Below are 25128 nucleotides of genomic sequence, written 5' to 3'. Positions count from 1 at the left end.
AGAGAGAAAAAAGGGAGAGAAAAAATATCTGTTCTTTTCCTTTTTTGGTGCAGAACTCTAAAACTTTATGGAGAACAGAGAAGAGCGAGAGACTGTGTCTGAGGACATAAGGTCTTTGTTAAATGTGTTTTTAAAGAGCAGCTTATAAGAGAGCTCAGTTGTACTAAAAGGAACGTTTTAAAGGGCCCATATCATGGGAAACTATATTTCCCTCACCAAAGGTAGACACAGTAGACACCTGCTAATCCAGTGTTTCTTCTGAAACCATTGTGTACTGATTGGGAGTTTGCCCCCCACCCCACCCCACCCATTGCTACCCATCTACCCTTCTGGTAAGCTTTACACAAGATGTTGGAACATTGTGCACAACACCTGTCAATTAGAGTTCACTAATTTGAAGGGATGGCTGGAAACTTTTGTGTGTGTGTGTATATATATATATATACATAACCCCAATTCCAGTGAAGTTGGGATGTTGTTTAAAGCGTGATTAAAAACAGAATACGATGATTTGCAAATCCTTTTCAACCTATATTCAATTGAATACACTACAAAGACAAGATATTTAATGTTCAAACAGATAAACTTTATTGTTTTTTGCAAATATTCACTCATTTTGAATTTGATGCGTGTAACACATTCCAAAGAAGTTGGGACAGGGGCATGTTTACCACTGTGTTGCATCACCTTTCCTTTTAACAACACTCAATAAGCATTTGGGAACTGAGGGCACTATTTGTTGAAGCTTTGTAGGTGGAATTCTTTCCCATTCTTGCTTGATGTACAACTTCAGTTGCTCAACAGTCCGGGGTCTCCGTTGTCGTATTTTGCGCTTCATAATGCGCCACACATTTTCAATGTGAGACAGGTCTGGACTGCAGGCAGGCCAGTCTAGTACCCGCACTCTTTTACTACGACGCCACGCTGTTGTAACACTGCAGAATGTGGCTTGGCATCGTCTTGCTGAAATAAGCAGGATGTCCCTGAAAAAGACGTTGCTTGAATGGCAGCATATGTTGCTCCAAAACCTGTATGTACCTTTCAGCATTAATGGTGTCTTCACAGATGTGCAAGTTACCCCTGCCATGGGCACAAACACACCCCCATACCATCAGAGATGCTGGCTTTTGAACTTTGCGCTGATAACAATCCGGACAGTCCTTTTCCTCTTTGGCCCAGAGGACACAACGTCCATGATTTCCAAAAACAATTTGAAATGTGGACTCATCAGACCACAGGACACTTGTCCACTTTGCGTCAGTCCATCTCAGATGAGCTCGGGCCCAGAGAAGCCGACGGCGTTCTTGGGTGTTGCTGATATATAGCTTTCAATTTGCATGGCAGAGTTTTAACTTGCACTTGTAGATGGAGTCACGAACTGTGTTCACTGACAGTGGTTTTCTGAAGTGTTCCTGAGCCCATGTTGGTAATATCCGTTACAGAATGATGTCAGTTTTTAATGCAGTGCATTAAAATGCAGGATTGAAGGTCACAGGCATTCAATGTTGGTTTTCTGCCTTGCCGCTTACTTGCAGAGATTTCTCCAGATTCTCTGAATCTTTTGATGATGTTATGGATTGTAGATAATGAAATCCCTAAATTCCTTGCAATTGCACGTTGAGAAACGTTCTTAAACTGTTGGACTATTTGCTCATGTAGTTGTTCACAAAGTAGTGAACCTCGCCCCATCCTCACTTGTGAATGACTGAGCCTTTCAGGAATACTCCCTTTATACCCAATCATGACACTCACCTGTTTTCAAATAACCTGTTCATCTGTGGAATATTCCAAACAGGTGTTTTTTGAGCATTCCTCAACTTTCCCAGTCTTTTGTTTCGCCTGTCCTAACTTATATATGTGTGTGATTGTATATATATATATATATATATATATATATATATATATATATATATATATATATAGTATATATATATATATATATATATATATATATAGTAACTTTCTACACTATTTGGCCAAATGTATGTGGACAGTCTGCTAATTATTAAGTTCATATGTTTCAGCCACACTCATTGCTTACAGGTATATAAAATGAAGCACATAGCCATGCAATCTCATCATGCTGAAGAGCTCAGTGAACATGCAGAGCTCAGTCAACATGCAGCCTTTGCCACAAGTCAGTTTGTGAAATTCATGCCGTGCTACATCTGCCCAATTTTAAATGCTATAATTGTGAAATGGAAGCATCTAGAAGCAACAACAGCTCAGCCACAGAGCAGCAAATTCACAGAGTAGGGCTGCCGAGTGCTGAATTGCATAGGGCATTAAAATCGCTCACTACAGAGTTCCAAATCAGCCATATCAGCACAATGACTGTGCGTCAGGTGCTTCATAAAATGGGTTTTAATGGCTGAGCAGCTGCACACAAGTCTGATGACACACAAGATGAATTGGATTTTGGTGGATGCCAGCAGAATGCTATACCTACCAGAACAAATAGTGCCAACAATAAAGTTTGGTGGAGAAGAGATAATGGTCTGCAGCTGTTTTTGCCCATTTGGTGTAGAGGCTCACCAGTTCTCTGCACAAAAACCTGACCCCAACCCCACTGAACACCATTGTGAGCCAGGCCTTCTCCTCCAACATCATTGCATGACCTCACAAATTCTCTTTTTACTGAATGGCTCACAAATTCTTACAGATACACTCCAAAATCTTGTGGAAAGCCTTCACAGAAGAGAGGAGACTGTTATAGCCGCAAAGGGGCCAACTCCACATTAATGCCCATGGTTTAACAGGATGCCCAACTAGTTTATATAGGGTGTGAGGCTAGCCACTGCTGCATATAGGGTTATATAGGGTGTGAGGCTAGCCACTGCTGCATATAGGGATATATAGGGTGTGAGGCTAGCCACTGCTGCATATAGGGTTATATAGGGTGTGAGGCTAGCCACTGCTGCATATAGGGTTATATAGGGTGTGAGGCTAGCCACTGCTGCATATAGGGTTATATAGGGTGTGAGGCTAGCCACTGCTGCATGAGAATCTGCCCTCTCACTTGATGTCAACTCACAGCCAAATGGTATGTTCAAAAAAGTGAATTCATGCCCTTGAAAAATCAGATGAATCTGGATGTTTGTCCACACCTCCAAAGTTTGATCTTAGAAGTTGGTTGCATTTTCTGCTCCTCGCAATCCAAGAAATCATAAACACATTCAATAATGATAAGGACTGGACTTTGGGGTGGGGACTCAGTCCATTGTTCCGATAACTGCTTTTTCTATGATTTCTATGATTTTTAAGTTTTTCTATTTCCTTTTCCCAGTAACAGCTTCTTGACAGCTACATATCCTTTCAGGGTTGCATTCCTTATGAAAGTAGATTATCTTAAATTTAATCTCCCTGGAAATATTTACTGAAAAATTAAGAACTTGTTCTTGATGGCCATTTTTACTGGAAGTTAAGTAGATGATGCGTGAAGCTGGACTTTTGCATAGTACTTTAGCAAGCTAGCTAGTCTTAGCTAAAGCCACGACTGCTCTCTACAGGGGCTTGTTGAGGAACAGATTTTCTGGGTAGTGAATTTCTGCTGACAATTTTTTTATTTAACCTTTAAAATAACCAGGCAAGCCATCAAGAATATATTCTAATTTACAATGGCTGCCTGGAGAGCAGCAGAAACTACTTGAGGAAAAAAGAAATGCAGAAGAGGGATAAAATAACAACAGAAACGTAGTGAATTGAAGTGATGAGAGCCATTGCACATAATTAGATTGCACTCGATTCCAAAGCAAAAATTTCCTGTGATCAGAGGTCTTTGGGGGATTGCACATTTGTTAATACAGAAATCTATGTGAACTGTTACTGTATGTACTACGATCTATTTTAAGTACAATATGCAAAAATGATAGATGGCATTCCACTCTGTGTGCAGTGTTTACAATATTGCACATGCGTACCTCCACTGCTCTTTCTCAGTCTTAATGGCTAATCGTAGGCTAGCTGTGGATTAGCAAAAATCACAGGTTGCTCACATTACTGCGAGGTGAAAGGGAGTTGTAAAAAGCTGGCACATTTTGAATCCTGAGTGCTGACTAGGAGTGCTACTAATTTCACACCCCGCTCGATACCGTTTAGGCTCATTTTGCCTGTGGCTCTGCAGTTTATTTGTCACACGTTGAAGTCCAGCAGTGATTATTCCAAAGTGCCACAGCAGACATTAGGCAAGCTCGATAGGCGTGAAATACGTGGCTTGAGTTGGCTTGTAATAACTGTTGTTTGGAAGGTCGGCCAAACGCTTAGAAAGCAGTGAGAAATCCGACGGTGAATAAATATAGCAAAAAAAGAAAAGCTTGCCAAACTTGAAAGCAGCCCAGAATGAAATTACATGTGCTGCAGTAGCGTATGGAATTTAGATGTTTCCTTTAAAAGAAAACGGCCGCCTTGGCTTGGCCTAATCTGCAAAAGCGTGGCCCAACAATTCTGCTTAAAGCCCATAATTAGTCACAGTGTTTGCCATGGGTATTACCCAGCAAAAAGAAACTGTTTTCCCACGTCGGCTTATTAGTGAATAGTGAGTTAATGTCACTATTCAAACTCTGGCTCCTGGTTATCCTGTGTGGGCTCAATATGACATTCTCATCCTGATGTGAACTCAGAATTTCTAAACTAGAAAGGACACCCACTCCTTCTGTTTGGAATATATTACTGATGCTGTTGTATCATCCAGGGCAACAGGGGGCACTACCAAGATGAAACACTGCTGGGATTAGGCTACAGTTACAACATTTTTTGGCAGGCTAGCAAAGCCCAGCTTTACTGAACAATGCCTGAGGCGCCTGATGAAAAACCTAACAAATGATCTGTGCTGTGTGCTCTGAAGGTTTAACTCTTAGCTAACCTTTTTCAAAAAAAGCAAATTGTGACAGAGAAGCCAATCCCAAGCCTTAGTGATAAAATAGCATGAAAATCAAAAGCGCATCTAGCTAATTTAGTATCCTGTAGTTATATATTAGTATTCATCTGTACTGATAAGAATTTCAGCTACTTTTAGCAGGTCAGACCAATTAGCTCAACTTAACCATAAGAGCTAAGATCAATAACAATAAGAGCTTTTTGTTCACCAAAAATGGCTTTTTGTTCATTAGCTTCAGATCAGCTTTTAGCCAAAGTTTGTGATTTCATAACCTGTGTTTGATTGTCAGTCACTGAATTTGTCCAACAAAACCTTATTTTACCTTCTAATGAAACAGGTAACCCAAATCCCAGTCTTTTTACATACTAAGGCTTATTATTCAGTAAGTACAGGGACTTCATTGCAACCCGGCTGATTAGGTCACAGAAGTGTGTAATAAAACTTTGGCCTCACTATATAAGGGGTTAATAAAATAACATTAATTTGCTTAAAGTTTGTTATCAAGCACTGTGCTGTTGCTATAGTCAAACATCTCACCATTCTTGCTGGACTTGGTTCTAAATCATTAGTCACTTCAGCAAACAAATCAGAAAACATGTTATTTGAAGGCTGCCTTTGGACTTCTTTAAACACTGAGTAGCACTGAACAATGTTTATGAAAAGTACTTGAGTATTTATTGAATTGAGTACTTATGAACAGCTACTGTCAGCATTTGCAAAATGTCATGAGCTGTTTTGTAACGTAGTTGCCAGATTATAGACATATAGGTCCTTAAACTAAAGTGATAGACATTCCATTTCCAACAGCTATATGGCATCACTTCTAAGCAATGGAAATTGAGGCCTAATTAAGAAAATCATATCATATTTATTACATATTTTCCATTATCACATTAGCTTAAGAGCATCTTTCATAAAACTATTCTTACCTAGGCCTCTCCCTGTGTCATTAGTTGTGAAAATGTTTCATAATAGTGTTACAAAAGGAACACATTGCCCACATTTTAGTTTAAGGGCCCTTACTTCAGTACAATGTCATTGAATGTCATTATTCAAGGCTTCTGCCCATATCATAAGGTCTCTATGTAAGTAGCCTTCAAATAAAGTGCTCCTGAAGATTCAATGATCATAGTTGGACTGTGTATAATTAACATTACATCTACAGAATACTGATGAATTTTCATAGGAAGTGTCATCTGCCAGTGAACGTCAGCTTTCAGAGTTCATCTAAAAAAAGTCATCTCAAAGGACCGACTCGCTCACACACTTCCCTATCCTCTATATCAAACTATCTTGGCAGTAACTGAAGCACTCCAAGCTCTTTGTTGTTTAGGTGCCCTGATCCGTTTACCATTTAGCGGGGAACTTTCCAAGGAGATACCCATGAAAAGTCTGACCCTCCTGAGTCGTGACTCTTGAGGGAAAGACTTTATTTAACGGAGTCTCAGAAGTGCTGAGCAGAGCAAGAGCTAAAAGAGACAAAGCCAGCTAGCGCTCTAGTTCAGGATTAGCGTGCGTAGGCGGGTGAAAGCAAAGATGGGCGTTTATTATCTCTCTGTCAGAACTGGCTTTGAGGGGAACTTTTTGATACTGGCAAACTATCTGCTCAAGTCAAGAAGCTTGTTAATTGGCAGAACACGAGCACAAATATGATATCAGATCAGATTTGCACTGTTAACATCAGAGGCATAACTAATGTTAGTGGGGGTGTGGTAATCCTGTGGAGGAGGGGGATGGTGGTGTGGTGGGATCTGTAAGTAGGCCCTCCAAACACCCCCCTCCCCACACACCCCCCACCTAAGACTCATAGGTAGGTAAAATAACTTAACATTGTAGCATTCACCTCTATTGAAGGCACAGCTTGTGCACAAGTCACTGTGCTTTATTAATGAGCTGTTGTTGGCCACAGCTACACCATACATACAGAGGTTTTTGTCTAACAGTCTGTTTTTGCCTGGTCATACGTCCTCAGCCATCAGGATTACACTGACTCAGTGCTACCTAATACACAGAACACTACTATGGGCTAGCCCCACCTTCAGAATAAGAGTCCTAATAAAAAAATAAAATAAAAAAAACAGCAAATATTGGCTGGAGAACAATTATCCCATAAGTAAATTGCACACATTCTTGAACACGTTACAATATTATTCTTCATCCACTAACCTGATGAGACAACACTTTGTGACCATTCATTTTTTTTGGTCAAAGTTCTATAAAATACTAGTTATAGTTGAATGCAAAAGTTTTGGTGCAACAAATTACATGGAGTGTACACTTGCGTAAGTGATGATATGGTGTGTAATAAAGACTACAGACCCCAGTGCGATTTCAGTGCTGGTGCTTAGCCACTCTCTCATTGTCTTTTTTTATTATTCATTAAAGGTCATGTATATATGGGGAGGCATTGATTTACTTCTTATCTCTGGAGCTCATAAGATCCTAGTTACCCCACTGGATATAAGTTTATCAGGCCCCAGTTTAGCACCTTATCATTGCAGTTATAGTGAATGTAGATGCTCAGAAATTGAGCTGGTTTCCTTTTGAAATAAGGGCCAACAGTAGAGCTCAGTCATTTAGGCTAAAGCAAGATCTTCCTCTAATGATAAGGTCTATGACAATTGCTACTCTCCATTTGGTCGGTTATGCAGCTGAAGGCATCCTATTGTTCTGTTGGAGAAGAGAGCACTTAGATAGGCCACGTCAGCCCAGCCACGGCTAAATCCATCTGACAGATATTCCACTCTCATTCACTCAGGACGGTTCTTTTATGCACAGGCATATGCGGAATGGCAAAAAGATTCTTCAGACATTTCCCTACGCGTTCACCTCCACTTCAGTTCACCAGTGACAGAGCGCCTTTAATTTGTTTATCTGTAGCAAACAGTGTGGGGGCACTGTGGATCACACTCTTCATTGTTTTGTTTTCCGTGGGATCGGCTTTTACAGTAACTAAAGCATTATTTTAATGTAATTTTAGTAGGAAATGTATTGTTTCTTTTTTAAAAGGGCCATTCTTTTATTGCCGGTCAGTTGTTTATTTGACCTTCTATTGTGTGTGCTGGGGTCAATCCATTGTATAGGTGCCTGGGCAGAAAACAGAATGGATACTATATGTGGTTGTTCCCTAGGTGCCCAAAAGGATGACATTAACATGAGTACCAAATCTCATACATATTCACTCAAATGCCTCACATAAAGACCTATAAAATATTATGCAGCTTATTAGTGATGGGACTAGAGGTTGAAACTCATTGTGAGCGATCAACCTCTATGTGAACAATCATGGTATTTGAATGTGCTGTTTCTCACTGGAATAATGTTCCAATTTAGTCCAACAAGTGCAGGCAGCCCAAAACAGACTGAGATTGCACATTTCCATGGAAACAGAGAATGCACAGAGTCCAGCTAAAATACCATCTGACCCCAATTCAGTGATTTGTACAGTTAATGCAAGTCCACAGATAGCCCTGAGTCACCCTGGCATGACTAAGTAGGATTTTTAATTAACCTCAGGCTTTCTTGGAATAACAATACAGCCAGATAAGGTCAGTGGAGCAGACACGCCTGAAATGCTATTAAAGGTTCAGAACAGCAAACGCTCCCAGGGGAAGTGATGAGGAGCAAATTAGAGGAGACGGCAGGCCTGGTTCATTATTAGTCATTAGGTGAAAACACTGGCAGAAATGGATCTGGAGTTTGATTAAATGCCAGGCAGAAAACAAAATATTCATTCAAAAGCCACCACTTTTCCAAATGGAAGGTGGCCCACCGTCTTTAATGTGTCTCCCTCTACTGGACACAGCTGCAATTACAAATATGTTCAATGGGATTGGGGGGATTAATCAAAACCTGTTGTGACAACACTTTGTTACCCTTCTTTTTTTTTGTCCAGGGTTCTATGAAATACTAGTTATAGTTTAATGCAATCGTTTTGGTGCATCAAATTACATTTTTTTTGTTTTTTTTACAAATGTAAACAAGTTACACATCCTCAGCAAACAACACACCTCTGCACAAATACTGCTTATTTGTTGAATTTGACACATTGGAAAAAAATAATAAACACAAAATGTGGTGGCCTTTGCAAAGGTTTTTGAACATTTTATATTTTAAGAGTTTTTTTTCCAATACATTAAATAAATAAATAAATAAATAAATATAAATTCTGCACACATATTTCGGCTCACTGTAGAGGATGTGTTTACTTACAACCCCAATTCCAATGAAGTTGGGACGTTGTGTAAAACATAAATAAAAACAGAATACAGTGCAAATCCTTTTCAACCTATATTCAATGGAATACACTACAAAGACTATTTAATGTTCAAATGGATAAACTTTATTGTCAAATATTCACTAATTTTGAATTTGATGCCTGCAACATGTTCCAAAGAAGTTGGGACAGGGGCAACAAAAGACTGAGAAAGTTGAGGAATGCTCAAAAAACACCTGTTTGGAATATTCCACAGGTGAACAGGATAATTGGAAACAAGTGAGTGTCATGACTGAGTATAAAGGGAGCAACCCTGAAAGGCTCAGACGTTCACAACTAAGGATGGGGCTTTTTGAACAACTGCGTGAGCAAATAGTCCAACAGTTTAAGAACAATGTTTTTCAATGTGCAATTGCAAGGAATTTAGGGATTTCTTCATCTACAGTCCATGATGTCATCAAAAGATTCAGAAAATCTGGAGAAATCTCTGTAAGCAGCAAGGCAGAAAACCAACATTGAATGCCTGTGACCTTCGATCCCTCAGGCGGCACTGCATTATAAACCGACATCATTCTGTAACAGATATTACCACATGGGCCCAGGAACACTTCAGAAACCCACTGTCAGTGAACACAGTTCGTCGCTCCATCTACAAGCGCAAGTTAAAACTCTGCCATGCAAAGCGAAAGCCATATATCAACAACACCCAGAAAAGCTTCTCTGGGCCTGAGCTCATCTGAGATGGACTGATGCAGAGTGGAAAAGTGTCCTGTAGTCTGATGAGTCCACATTTCAAATTGTTTTTGGAAATCATGGACGTCGTGTCCTCCGGGTCAAAGAGGAAAAGGACTGTCTGGATTGTCATCAGAGCAAAGTTCAAAAGCCAGCATCTCTGATGGTGTGGGGGTGTGTTAGTGCCCATGGCAGGGGTAACTTGCACATCTGTGAAGACACCATTAATGCTGAAAGGTACATACAGGTTTTGGAGCAACATATGCTGCCATCCAAGCAACGTCTTTTTCAGGGACGTCCTGCTTATTTCAGCAAGACAATGCCAAGCCACATTCTGCAGTGTTACAACAGCGCGGCTTCTTAGTTAAAGAGTGCGGGTACTAGACTGGCCTGCCTGCAGTCTAGACCTGTCTCACATTGAAAATGTGTGGCGCATTATGAAGCGCAAGATACAACAATGGAGACCCCGGACTGTTGAGCCACTGAAGTTGTACATTAAGCAAGAATGGGAAAGAATTCCAACTACAAAGCTTCAACAATTAGTGTCCTCAGTTCCCAAATGCTTATTGAGTGTTGTTAAAAGGAGAGGTGATGCAACACAGTGGTAAACATGCCCCTGTCCCAACTTCTTTGGAATGTGTTGCAGGCATCTAATTCAAAATGAGTGAATATTTGCAAAAAACAATAAAGTTTATCCATTTGAACATTAAATATCTTGTCTTTGTAGTGTATTCAATTGAATATAGATTGAAAAGGATTTGCAAATCATCATATTCTGTTTTTAATCACGCTTTAAACAACATCCCAACGTCATTGGAACTGGGGTTGTATTTTCACCTAGATAAGCAACAGAATTTGAGTAGGGGTGATGAAAGTTTGCATATGACTACATCATACATACACTGCAATGTCATTGCTTGTTGTCAACCAAATTAATTCTCCAATGTGGGTTCATAGTTGTGGTACAATATGTTATAACAGTATAATACATTATCATTTAAGTCACTAAGTCAGCTATCCATTTGGTAGTGTGTACAGTTGCGTAAGTGATGATAAGGTGTGTAATGAAGGCTACAGACCCCAGGGCGATTTCAGTGCCTGCACTGCTGGTGCTTAGCCACTGTCTCAGTGTCTTTTTTATTATTCATTAAAGGCCATGTTCATATGGGAAGGCATTGATTTACTTCTTACTTCTGGAGCTCATAAGATCCTAGTTACCACATGGGATATAACAGTTTATCAAGTTAACCATGATACATCATATCATATCATTTACCCCTTCCTGCAAGCCCCCAGAAGACTGGAATTTAACCCAGATATTTTAAATTAATGTGAAAAAATAAAATGAACAAACTGAACAAAATTCTCACTGCAATGATTCTTACCACATAAATTTTTAAAAATTCTCCATAATTCTGTTATCAGATTAACAAGACACTGTTGGCTCTCTGTGAGTGAAATATTGTAGCTCTGTGTTGAACTGCTAGTGAGCAATGAAGAATGAAAGTGGAGATGTGAAAAGCCCCTGCACTTTATTAGGAACATCTCCTTCTATCTACAATCATTGTCCATTTTATCAGCGCCACTTATACCATAAGGTGAACTCTGTAGTTCTGCAATTACATAATATAGTCCATCTGCTGCTCTGCATACTTTATTACACCTTATTTACCCTGCTCTTCAATGGTCAGTACCCCCACAGGACCACCACAGAGAAGGAATTATTTGGGTGGTTGATCATTCTCAGCACTGCAGTGACACTAGCATGGTGGTGTGTTAAGTGTGTTTTGCTCTTATACAAGTGGATCAGACACAACAGTGCTGCTGGAGTTTTTAAACACCTCAGTGTCACTGCTGGACTGAGAACAGTCCACCAACCAAAAATATCCAGCCAACAGTGTCCTGCGACCACTGATGAAGGACTAGAGGATGACCAACACAAACTGTGCAGCAGCAGATAAGCTACTATCTCTGACTTTACATCTACAAGGTGGACCGACAAGATAGAAGTGAACTACAGAGAGTGGACACAATGTTTAAAAACTCCAGCAGCACTGCTGTGTCTAATACACTCATACCAGTGCAGCACACACCAACACACCACCACCGCATAAGCGTCACTGCAGTGCAGAGAATGATCCACCACTCAAATAATACCTGCTCTGTTCTGGTCCTATGAGGACCTTGACCATTGTAGAACAGCTTAAAAGGGGGCTAAAAAAGTATGCGGAGAAACAGATGGACTACAGTCAGTGACTGCAGAACTACAGAGTGCTCCTATATAGTAAGTAGAGCTGATAAAATGGACAATGAGTGATATATATATATATATATATATATATATATATATATATATATATATATATATATATATATACACACACACTCACTGAGCATTACATATATGCTCACATACGAAGCAGAAAAAACAGCCAGAATTGCTACTGCAATAAGGGGTTAAACAGAAATCTTGTAGTAATCTTCCACCAACATGACTTTCCTCCACTCTTGATATTTAGCAATGTCAAATTTAAGGTCACATGCAGTAAACAAAATGTTTATAGCAATATAGACTTTCTAAAACTATGTAATATTACATGTATGTACACTGTGTAATATTATATACATATACTATTTGGACAAAGTATTGGGACACTTACACACTACACCTGCAGGAGCATTTATGACATCCCATTCTAAAACCAAAAGCATTAATATAGAGTCTTAATGGAGCTCATTTTGTGTACTGGGTCACAGTCATGCTGGAACGGAAAAGGGCCTTCCCCAAACTGTTCCCAGTTGGAAGCGTAAACCTGTAGAAACCATCTTGGTTAATAAAGCATGAAGATTTCCCTTCACTGGACACAACAGGCACAGGCCTACCCTTGAAAAACAACCCCAAATCATTATCCCTCCCCAACTAAACTTTACAGTTTACACAATGCAGTCAGGAGGGTAACATTCTCCTGACTCATCCGTCAGACTGCCAGATAGAGAAGTGTGATTCGTCACTCCACAGAATATACTTCCACTGCTCCAGTGTCCAGGGCAGGGTGCTTTAAAATAAAAGGGTGCTTGCCATTGTGTATTTTGAGCTTAGGCTTGTGTGTTGCTGCTCAGCCATGGAAACCCATTTTATGATGCTCCTAATGTAGTTATTTTGCTGATGTTGCTTCCAGAGATAATTTTGAACTCTTTAGTGAGTGATTCAACAGAGGATACACACTATGTGCTTCAGCACTCAGCGGACCCACAATGAGTTTGCATTGTCTAGCGCTTCATGGCTAAGCTGTTGTTGTTAGTAGGTGCTTCCATTTTACAACAGTAGCACTTACAGTTGACAAGGGCAGATCTAGCAGGGCATAAATTTCACAAACTGACTTTGGCTGAGGTGGTATCCTATGATAGTGCCATGTTCTGTAGTACAGCCCATTCTACTGCCAGCGTTTGTCCAAGGCTATGTGCTGAATTTTATCTACCTGTCAGTAATGCTTGCGGCTGAATCACCTGAACTCAATAATTAGTAATGGTGTCCCAATACTTTTGTCCATATAATGTATGGGCCAACAAAACAGACTATGCCAGGCAATTGGTCCTAACAGAAGCACATCCTGTTTCATGCCCATTTTTATGAAAATTACTAGTTTAACTTCTATGTAAAGTAAACAGAGAAGTAATTTCGCAATAGTTCATCTATCTTCCTTATAATCTTCCAGGAGCTTTTAAAAATTTATAATCCGGCTCCACCTTACACATGAAGAGTTATGTACTTGATTTTTCCTTGGGAGTCTCTTATCCATTAAAGTTTTACAACAAATATAAGGAGTAGCTTTTTTAGTTTCTGTGACTGTATGTTGCACCCACTTATTATAGAGGCTTTAGGTATCTACTGTAGCCAGCATACATTATTGTACTGCTACAATGGCATGCATGAAATGCCTTTGCATTTTGGGTATTGTTTTCTTACCCTGGGGTTATTCCAACATCTTCAAAGGGAAACAAATGACTTCTGTTGACATTACAGAATGTTGGTACTAGCTTGAAGCATTTCTGGTTTTGGAATGGATATTTGTGTAATTCTTTTAATGGCATATACAGTGCTGTGCAAAGGTCAGAGACCACACTTCATTTATTTCATGTCCAGCCAAAACAGACATTAAGTACAAGTTATTCACATCCATATATCAATTTAACAGAAAATTACACAGAAGCATCAACTAACCCTTAAAATAGAAGTTAGCATTTTCTGCTTCTCAGAATGTGCTCTACCAGGTCTACATCTAATCTCCTCAGAGGGATCTCCTACAAATGAATAACTTGTGTTTTGTCTGGAAATTAATTTTTTTTTATAAAAGTACAGTCTATGACTTTTGTACAGTACTGCATTTATTGGTGCTGCTACACTGTTAAACAATGACAGAATATTGGTGTAGTTTCTCCTTATGTATAATCATTGACAGCATTTCCCTGTATAATAGCATTTATCATTACATTGTGATCTATCACAAGTGTCTCATTCCCAATCACTCGTGAATCACACATTTGATAGCAAGGTTCAAATAATAAGAACTCTCTGTGTTCTGCGTTTTACATTTCAAATGTATTCTGCATTCTGTTCATGCTCCCTTCATATTTACTCTACATTTGGCAAGTACTTAGTTTGAACAAATTTGACTTTCTTAAAATACACAGAATTTACAGAAGGTGCTCCTGTGATCATTAAGAAGGGATTTTTATATTCACATTAAATCATATTAGTTTGTATGTGAGCTAAATGTTAGTGAATCAAAGAAGAAATACTTCAATAATTGTGATTTACTGAAGCCTGGATTTACAGGATAGTGACAAATGTGGCAATTTTGAGCTCAGTGTTACAAACTTAAGAAAGATGGTTCTTCAAAGGTTTGTTAGTAAAGGGAATGAATCATGAGCTCTATATGGAACAGCTTCATGCTTCAGTGGTTCTTTGCATAGTGAAATGTTTCTTCAGATTGATGGGTGTGTTTTATATAGTTCTATATAGAACCTTTTTGGAAATGGCTCTATACAGAGCCAATCAGGGTCCTGCAATTATTACAATGTCAAAATTGTAACAATAGAAGAACCTTTTTGGTGCTATATAGAACCATACACAACACATTCTCCATCAGTATGAAGAACCATTCACCATGCAAAGAACAACAGAAAAGCAAGAAATGGTTCTATATAGAACTCACGGTTCTAAATACAACCATCACCCTTACTGAAGAATCTTTGAAGAACCATCTTTTAAGTGTGTACCATATGCTTGGTAAACTTTTTTCATACTGAGAAGTTTCAGTCTAGTGCCATGTTCTATTTTAATGTTAGGCCTCCTTATAGCTGTGTTCATCTTTTTTAGTGTTGTCTTTAAACTGATTTTTTAGAGGTTCTATTGTAGTGCAGTCATATTTAGTAGACCCTTTATTCTTGTTCATTTGGTTTCCATACTAAACTACACTCTTAAAAATGATGGTTCAAGGGTTCTTCAGTAGATTGTTCTATACAGAACCATGATTTAAAAGGCTCTTTGCATCATGAAAGGGTTCTTCAGATTGATGGAGACCATGTTGAATGGGGTTCTATATAGCACCAGAAAGTGTTCTACTATTGTTAGGATGTCAAGCTGGTAATATTAAATCCCTTTTGATGTTATATAGAACCCTTTACAAAAAGGTTCTGTATAGAACCATAATCAACAGTCTCCATCAGTATGAAGAACCATTCACCATGCAATCAACCATTTAAGCAAGAAAAGAACCAATACTTTTTCAAGTATGTACCATATGCTTGGTAAACCTTTTTGATATTGAGCAGTTGCAGTCTAGCATTGTGTTCTGTTTTAATGCTTTATATTTGTATTCATCTTCTATACTGTTGTTTTCAAACTCATTTTTGAGGCTCCACTCTAGTGCAATAATATTTAGTACATCCTTGATTCCTGTAAAGTTGGTTTCTATACTAAATTACGCACTTAAATATGAAGGTTTTTCAAAGGTTCTTTCGTAAATAAAACAGTTCTATATAGACCCATGGACACTCAAAGAACTCTTTCCATAATTAAAGGGTTCTCTGCATCATCAACCTTCTTGAAACGGGTTCTATACAGCACCAAAAAGGTTCTCCTGCTGTTATGATGTCAAGCTTGTAATAACAGAAGCCTTTGGTGCTATACAGAACCCTTTTCAAAACGGTTCTGTATAGAACCATATTCAACACATTCTCCATCAATCTTAAGAACCCTTTCACACATACAAAGGGTTCTTTGAGTGCTGAGGGTTCTATATTAATATATATTATTTCTATAAGAACCCATAAAAACCCATCACTTTTAGGAGTGTACTGTAGGATATGGCAACCTTGGCCTCTTCATGACACCTACTTGGTGCTATACTGCTTACAGCCACTAGATGTCCTTCTTTTCTGTAATGAGATGCAGTATTAGTTTTCGTGCTCACAGCTATGAAGCTCTCTCCAAAAACCATGACAGCAAGTTTACATAAGCAGAATAATGGGTTCTTCCACCCAAACCAAACTAATGCTTTCTCTCAGAAGAACACGCAAAGTGTTTAACCAGTGACTGGGCCAAGTTTACCACCATGACTGGTAAGCTGTCAATGTTGGGCAACAACAATATACAATTGAGCAAATGAAATAACACTTTTATTACACCGTATTTCATTTGAAACTCGAAGTCAATACACATACGTGACAGATTAAAAAGAAAACATTTTGACACGTGACTCCATGAGAGGAAAAAAAAAACACCAAACAATTCACAAGAGCAAAAAAAAGAAGAAGATAAGACATTGTGTGAATAGCTGTATACAAAATAGATAAGGTCATTGGGTAATAAGTGCTTGTAGACAAATAAGGCTCTACACATGAAGAGTGCATGCATGACAATCTGTGTTTGGTTGCACTCATTGAGCTTGTCTTATTATCATGCAAAACACAAGTCTTCTCTTGTCCCAAATAGGCGTGAGAATCAAATGTAGTAGTGTTCTTTCTGCTGTCTTAGAGAAAGGCATATGAAGTCCATCTGCTACAAAACCGTGTAAACATATTGAAAACATCTCTCTTAACATCAGCACCAATATAGGGTGATTTTGGGTATTCTGGGGTAGCAGTAATATGGGACACTTTAAGAAACTCTTGTGTATTCCAGTTTCACCTGATGATTACTAGAGTATTCTTTCCAAATGAGCGAATTCAGTTAGAAAAGTCATTTTTAGTGAGTAACTGAACCAAAGAATGGCTTTATCATTCAATGCCTATGACATACATGTCAATGCTGTCCCATGTGACCTCAAGCCCCACTGTACCTGAATCCACCCCGTCTCCCGTCTTTTTTGGCGTGGCTGCATGAAGCCTGTATTATTCTGCTGACCGGAGGAGCTGCGTGCTGAAGCTGAGCACTAAGGGTCACTCAGTAGGCCTGGACCTGGCTGGGAAGCAGCTGGCAGCCGTTGTTGACGTGGTTGAGGACCCTCTGCTTTAGCTGCGCCACCTGCTCCCTCAGCACGCTGGCCGTGGAAGCGAGCTCTGTGTTCTGATTCTTCAGCGTCTTCACCTTGTCCTCGAGCCGCGAGATGCGCTCCAGTTTGCGCTTGCGGCACTTGGATGCGGCGATCCGGTTGCGCAGCCTCTTGCGCTCCGCTTTGATGCGCTCCTGCGTGTCCATGTCGATTGGCGAGAGCGGCGGGCTCTCGCCGAAGCTCTGCACGTCCGGGACGGTCTGGGGCTCGTCCTTCAGAGGCTGGAGCCGCGTGTGCTGCTCGGCCGACGTGGGCGCGTGAGCCGGCGGTGGCGGAGGGAAAGGGATGGTGTCCGTGCTGTAGTTCACCGTTGTGCCGTACGTGCTCAAGTTCGTGTATACGGGCAGGTCCGAAGGCAAAGCCAAGCCTGCGTGGCTAGCGAGCAGTCTGCCGCCCAGCGTGGTAGCTCCGTTCAGCTGGTTCTGTTTGTGGAGGTCCTCCAGGGCTTTGACGAAGCCCTCGGCGAACTCCTGCTCGTCGCTCACGGCCTTGTTGTACGCGAACTGCGACGACGTGGTGGGCGTCGTGGACTGCGCTATGAGCCTCTCCAGCTCCGGGGAGGCTAGTTTGAGCAGTCCCGGCTCGGCTGAGCCCAGCATGGCCTCGCCGTCCTTCAGCTCGGAGCCAGCGTTCTGCTCCTCCAGGTTTAAGCTCATTTCTTTCTTCATCACGCCGCGTCGTGAGAACAAGCGCTGTTCGGGTCTTTTGTGGGGCGCGTTCCCCCCTCAGCTCTCAGCTACCGTTCAGCACCTCTTCTGGACGAAGGGTTTGTTTATGTTACCCATTCTACCCCCTCAGAAGGGTTAAAAACAGCCTATTAGCCTAACTGTTGTACATTTAGTTTCGTCGAGTGTCAGAAAACTATAAAGCGCGCTCTCAAAAAGAAACATTAAGTTTTGTTCTTATCGCCTCTCTTTCGTTCGAAAGTCTGAGGGTAAAAAAGTATATGGCTTTCTTACGTAACTCCTTTTGTCGTCTTTTTGTTGGGTCGTGTTGAGCGAACTGCTCTCCCTCTTCCCTCACAGGCAGTCTTCCCGGGCTCAGGATGGGCGGAAAATAAAACATTTGCAAGTTTTTCTAGCTCGCAAAAAATTTCCATTATGTCACTTCAGAGCGCTCAGATTGGACCGAAATGACGTTTTCCTCCGGACTCATTTGCATAAGAGGGCCGGGTTCGGACTCCGTCGTCATGGCGATGCTCGGCAAACTGCAAACAGTGCGGTGCATTGTGGGGTGATGTCATAAAGAAACGTAGAGCGCGCGAGGGTGGGGCGAGAGAGAGCGCGGGAGGAGGGGCGGAAGCCGTGTCTGGTGGAAATGTTCCCTTTATTTCCAACATGTGGAGGTTTTCTGGACGTCTGGAAGTAAAGAGAGAAGGAGGAGGAGGAGGAGGAGGGGCAGGAAGAGGGGGAGGAGAGTCAGGAACAGTGTCTGGTTGGAAATGTTTCTCAATTTCCATCTTTGTGGAGGCTTTTGGACTGAACTTTCCACACCGTTGTCGTATTTGAGAGCACGAGGGCACAGAGTCACACGCTTCACACAAACACACACAGGGTTTGATTGGTGGACGCCTCAGTGAAACTGAATGTAAGCTGCGCCTCCTCCTTCCAAAAGTCCAGTACACTAGACTGTTTTCTAGCTCTCTGGCCTCACGTACGTCATTATACAATAAAAGAAACTTGCGTTTCATTTATTATATTGTTATATATGTTATTAATCATATTAAGGGTTTCTTTTTTGGTTTCGTCATAAACAAATACAAACGTGGAAGCTGGCGAGACAAAAAACAAGAACGTTGTTGTTAAATCATCCCATGTTTGTTACTGAAATGTCTTTGTATGTGTTTTGTACTACTCCCTATTATGAAAGGCAGAAAGAGGTTTTTGCTGTTAGCTTGATGATGAGTGCGTGTGCTGTTCGTGTTGTTCTGTGCTGGGCCGTGGGGTGGTTGCTCCAGGGCCTATGTCAGGAGAAAGTGTATAGCTAGAGTGACCTGCATGCTAGCTCGGTTTTAGCAGTGCTGAGCCACGGTTCTCCCCTGCTACCTGTTCAGTAACAGCCTTCGCTTTTAAATATACAGATAAATAACAGACCATTTACTTTCTCATATATATATATATGATATGATGATATATATATATATATATATATATATATATATATATATATATATGTTGGAACAAAACCAGGTATCTCTAAAAACGGTGTGTCCATTTTTGACGTTTTTCAGTTTTTGATATAATTTGAAAATGCCTGTTGTTTTTTACAGCATGTGTAAATTTCATGATGAACAGACCAAAAGACACAGCCTAAAATGACTTGGAAAAAAGTCTGGTTCTGTTGACTTACATTAAAAGTGAAGTAGGTTTTTTCTTTCAACAGCAGCAATATATATATATATCCATCCATTTTCTAAGCCGCTTCTCCGTCAGGGTCGCGGGGGGGTGCTGGAGCCTACCCCAGCAGTCTTCGGGTGGAAGGCAGGATACACCCTGGACAGGTCGCCAGTCCATCGCAGGGCAGACAGACATACACAGACAGTCAATCCAGGGTGTATCCTGCCTTCCGCCCGAAGACTATATATATATATATATATATATATATATATATATATATATATATATATATATATATGTATATAGCTCCACCTTGTATCCAGTTTTTTAAATAATTTGAAAATGCCTGTTGCCCTTTACATTGTGTGTAAATTTCATGATGAATGGACCAAAAAAAAACAGCCCAAAATTACTTGGGAAAAAAGTCTAACTCCATTGACTAACACTAAAAATAAAGTACATTTTTTCCTTCTCCTGTAAAGTAATCATTTTGGAGATACAAGGTTTTCTTCACACACCTCTGATGAGCTTAGGGGTGCAGCCTGACTAAATGTGTCAGTTTGTTGTGACTGCTGTTGTTGCTGCTGAGAGGTTTTGTTTGTGGTTAATTAGAGTAATTCTAACCAAAGAGGGTGGGTTACAGTGTGCTGAAAGTGTCGACCCTCCTCGGACGTTATGTTCTCCTGTGTCACCCCCTCCCTGTGGTTTGGGTTGGGGTAGACCTAGGCCAAACATTTCTTGCTGCCTGTGTGAAGTGCCTGTTCAAAATAAAAGAGTTGCTTGTACACACTATGTTTGCGCCTTCTTCTATGCCAGCAGTGCTACATATGCAATGATGTGCAATGCAGTTAAACCCTATAGTTAATAGAAAATAGTACAAAGACAGAATATCAAATGAGAATTGTTATTGTTTTGGGGAAAAAAATCTTTGCCCTTGTAAAATTTGATGCCAGGAACACATTTCAAAAAAGGGATGAGAGTTAGGGTTAGATAAAAAAAAACAACACTGGTAAAGTTATATAATGCTAAACAAACACCGGGTGGAACATTTCATAACTAGTTAGGCTAATTGCCAACGGGTCAGTAACTTGATTGGGTATAATAAGAGAATCTCAGAGAGGCTGAGTCTTTCAGAAGTAAAGATGGGCCGGAGTTCAAGAATAATGTTTCTCAATGTAAAATAGCAAAAACTTGGGTATTTTGTCATCTACAAACATACATGTTGTGCTGGTACGAGTGGATCAGACACAGCAGTGCTGCTGGAGTTTTTAAACACTGTGTCTACTCACTGTCCACTCTGTTAGACACTCGTATCTTGTCAGTCCACCTTGTAGATGTAAAGTCAGACGATAGCTCATTTGCACAGTTTGTGTTGGTCATCCTCTATTCCTTCATGAGTGGACAATTCTTGGTCCAGTAGTGACACTTGGGTAATTAAAACATTGCCGTATCTGATACACTACCACACTTACTATGTGAGTGTCACTGCAGTGCTGAGAATTAACCAATAATACCTTCTTTGTGGTAGTCTTGGCGGGTCCTCATCACTGATAAATGATGTGAAAGGGGGCTAAAAAAGCATGGAGAGAAAAAGATCATCTACAGTTTCCAATTGCAGAACTACAAAATGCACATGTATATTAAATAGACCTGATTCAATAGAAAAGTAAGTAAATACAAGGCAGGATTACCTAATAAAGTGACAAGTAAGTGCATACATATCATCAAGCAGAGTGATGTCATTTAATTTGTATTTTTGCTAATACCATTGTAGCTGTTTCCTGCTTCCACTCAATATGCCTGAATTGTGTGCAAATTGTATATATTTTGTTTACGCAATTAATGCACTTGTCTCTAAAGGATTTCTGGTGTAATCAGTTCATTTATGCTTACCTGTGAACACATGGGAGCTTTAAGAATTGTTAACTTTTCAAGACATTTTCAAGACATACCCCTGTAGGGTAGTTGTGTCTTAATGTATGATAATGCATATATTACTTTGTTAGAACAGTGGCAGATTATCGATTGATCAGCTGTGTTCACCTGTGTTGTACGTCTTCTCCTCTTTGCTTGAAACTAGAGACAAATGCTGATGACGTTGTAGTGTTGAAATGTGTCCTTGTTTACTTTTCACTCCCAAACTCTATCATTCATCAAAGTGATGTGCAGAACTGTACTGCTGAATTCTGGTCTCTTGTATATTTACTACATTGGAACTCAGTTTAACAGCAGAAGGCCTAGCGTTTATCTTTGTGTAGGTATGCTCAAGCAAAGCATCAATCTAACTTTTTTTTTGTTTTCTGGCTACAGAGAAGGTCGTGCAGGTCCCTAGTGAACTCCTGATGGACAACATGTGATTTCTCATGCAGAACTGGTGGCAGTGCACACTTTAAGTTCCAGTAATCATTCAACATCATGTCCATGTGAGACTCTATTCTACACTGAGCACCTTCTTCGGTCAAGTCTGGACACAGTGACTCATTATTCTTGGTCAGCCAGGGCAAGTGGCTAATTCTATTCATGATCTTTATTCATTCCCCCCATAATTTATCCTTCTTTTATATATACATATAAACATGTGCTGTTTTTTATCATCTCAGCATAGCTTTGTGAGTATCCTGGACATTTTATTGAATCATGGAAGAAAAGTTTCTTGAGGTTCATCAATGTAGTCTGTTCCTTTGACTATAATGGGTGTTATTTGTTGTTTCCTTTGTAATTTACCATAAGCAGTTCACTGTTAAATCTATGCTAACTAATTGTAATTTCTTATGTGCTGTACTGTATGTTTTGGCAGTGAAATTCTGGCAACCACAGCTGCTGGTAATTTACTATAAAGTTGAACTGTAAAATGTCATATGGTTGTACTGTGCTTATTACTGATAGACTGTAATTATGTTAATAGTATATCTGTTGTTTTCAAAATAATTCACTGTATACAGATTTACAATATATGCTTTTCTCAGACTAATTAACTGTAAACAAACAGTTCTGTACAGGGACATTTATGCTCGTCAAAAAATACTGAAATGTCATACTTTTCACATTTTCACATATACTTCACATTTTAATGTGAAGATCTGGCAACCACAGCTGTTGTAAATATAAATCAGTTTTTGCCAGATGTTTAGTAAATGTAAAGCAATTTTGCTCAGACATGTGCCGCTTGTTACCATTATTTTTTTAAGAAACCATTAGTCACATTTTTTACAGTGTATGTTACTGGTATCAGTAGTATGATTTAAATGCACCCAACTCTAATAAAGCAATTCTGGTTAAACTGTACATATATCTGGCTACAAATAGGAAACTGCAAAACAATATCAGTAATGTAATTTTTTAATGTGGAAATGATTTCAATCAATAGTTAATGCTTGCTTTTTTCAAAATTCTGTCCTCAAGATGTATTTAGTGTCAGTAACTGAGCTGTATGGCTCAGTCTGGCACACAGCACCATTTTCCTTTCATTTGTATGTGCGGCACACCTAGAGATTCTTATCAATGGGGACACAGCAGCAACACCTTGAAGATGTGAATGAATTATGCCGGTTGCCGTGGTTGCCTCTCCATTTTCTATAAATAGCGCTGCAGGCAGGGAAAAGTGTGTGTATGGTGGGGGGGGCTGCTGATATGACGTCAGGAAGCGGTGACGTCCATGGACCGTCTGCATCAGAGAGGTGCCAGCATCACTCGTTGCTATGGTAACACTGACATGAGGTCTGACGCAGGAGCAGCAGGTGAATGGAGTGGGGGAGGGAGAGATAAAGGGAGTAGAGGAGAGAGGAAAGAAGCAGAGGATGTGGGGGACTGCGGCGGATGGAGCGCATGCGTAGGCGGCAGAAAACTGATATTTTTTTCCCCCTTGGCATTTTTCTGCTTCGGAAATTACAGTGTATCACTATAGAGGTGAAAGGAAAGTAGTGGAACAGAATGAAAATGCAGCAGTTCTTTCTGGCTTATTCTGTGTTTTTTATACTGATGATACAGTGGATTGGGGCTCTAAATATTTTCTTTAAGACAAATTGTGTGTTAATTTACAGTGTGTTGCCTCTCATGTGAAAATATATATCTTTTACTTTTATTTACACTGCATGCAATTTTAAAGACAATAGCATAGAATCACAGTCATACTGTCACATGCCTATCACTTAACATTATTTTTTAAAAAAGAGACAGCTTCTTGTTAGCCATACATTCAACACATGATATTAACTGGCGCTGGTTGTTTGCAAACTCCGATGCTCTAACAATGTAACTGCATTCAATGCCAGAATCAATAGAATGTCTACTGTCCACAATGCACATTATCACATTCTTGCATCAGGATATCGCAATATGACAATATATATCGTTATTGTGATAAATTATGCCACAATATCTTGCTATATGCTTTACTGAGCATGTTGTGCACATAGTCATATCTAACACTGACCACCTGCATGTTTCATTATAAAGAGAACAAAGTTATTCCCACTTAACTGGATTTAGTGCAGCACAATATGTGAAATATTGAATACAATTTATTGTATTTCATACTTTTTAATAGTATGTTTTTTAAATGTCACACTATCAATCTTTCTTTCTATTTCAACTAATGAAATGTCTGAAAAAATATATATATATTTATATCATATATCATATATATCATATTGTGTATTGTGAAAAAGTATCACAATATTATATTTTTGGCCACCTCTAGTTAAACCACTAACATGTGTAGTAGCCAGAACAGCCTGAAAAAGGGTTGGGTTGGAGCAAAAATGTTGAAAACTCATGAGGACCAGGTTGGGAACCACTGATTTATGCTATTTTAGTCAAATTTCACCAGTGATTTCAAACATGGTTCAGAAACATTTAATGTGGCTTTAATGTAGGACTTTTTGGCTTCAAAGACGCGCATCAAAAGTATTGCCTGTGGTAACTGATTGTCTGCTATATGTGCAGCAGAGAGTATGTTATATACTTTATTGATCCTACAAGGAAAATTTGTCATTTGTCTGCCTAACTATGACCAGTCTAAGAACAACACAGCATCATCAAAAGAGGCAGCCACCACTTTCAGTGCGGTATAGGTGCCTTGCCCAAGTGTGCAACCAGGAACATCCAGTCAGCTGTGGAATTTGAACTCACAATGACAGAAGTATTCCTTTAAACTTTCAGTGAAAGACTTCAGCATCTGCCCATTGGCTTACATAAGAAGTGTTTTGAGTTGGTTTTCTGTTATTTTACCAAGTGCAAGGAAGGATTAAAATGATTGCGGTAACTGTACACTACAGATTTAGCAGATAGACATTTGGAATGCCTAAATTATTCCTTTAATCATTCAGTTTGGAGTCAACAGTCTGTTTCCAGTTGGCCTTATGTTGTGAGTTACATGCAGCTGCATGGAGCCAAAGCATTCAATTTAAACTG

The 25128-nt window shown here is 39.7% G+C and overlaps 1 protein-coding gene and 1 long non-coding RNA gene across 2 annotated transcripts; one reads left to right on the top strand and one right to left on the bottom strand.

Annotated features, from left to right (window-relative positions):
• Positions 1-16478: 16478 nt before the first annotated feature.
• Positions 16479-18499, bottom strand: jund (JunD proto-oncogene, AP-1 transcription factor subunit). The gene has a single exon (XM_017697153.2). The coding sequence runs from the start codon at positions 18046-18048 to the stop codon at positions 17272-17274; it is 777 nt and encodes a 258-aa protein (XP_017552642.1). The 5' UTR covers positions 18049-18499; the 3' UTR covers positions 16479-17271.
• A 267-nt stretch (positions 18500-18766) lies between these two features.
• On the top strand, positions 18767-22573 carry LOC119261582. The gene is made up of 2 exons (XR_005129061.1): positions 18767-18967; positions 22027-22573. It is a non-coding gene; the product is annotated as an uncharacterized LOC119261582 (long non-coding RNA).
• Positions 22574-25128: the final 2555 nt, after the last annotated feature.

This window comes from Pygocentrus nattereri, chromosome 19, assembly GCF_015220715.1.
Source record: "Pygocentrus nattereri isolate fPygNat1 chromosome 19, fPygNat1.pri, whole genome shotgun sequence".
Taxonomy (NCBI): domain Eukaryota; kingdom Metazoa; phylum Chordata; class Actinopteri; order Characiformes; family Serrasalmidae; genus Pygocentrus; species Pygocentrus nattereri.
The sequence above is the reverse complement of the archived record's forward strand: the minus strand, read 5'-3'. Positions and strand labels throughout refer to the sequence as shown.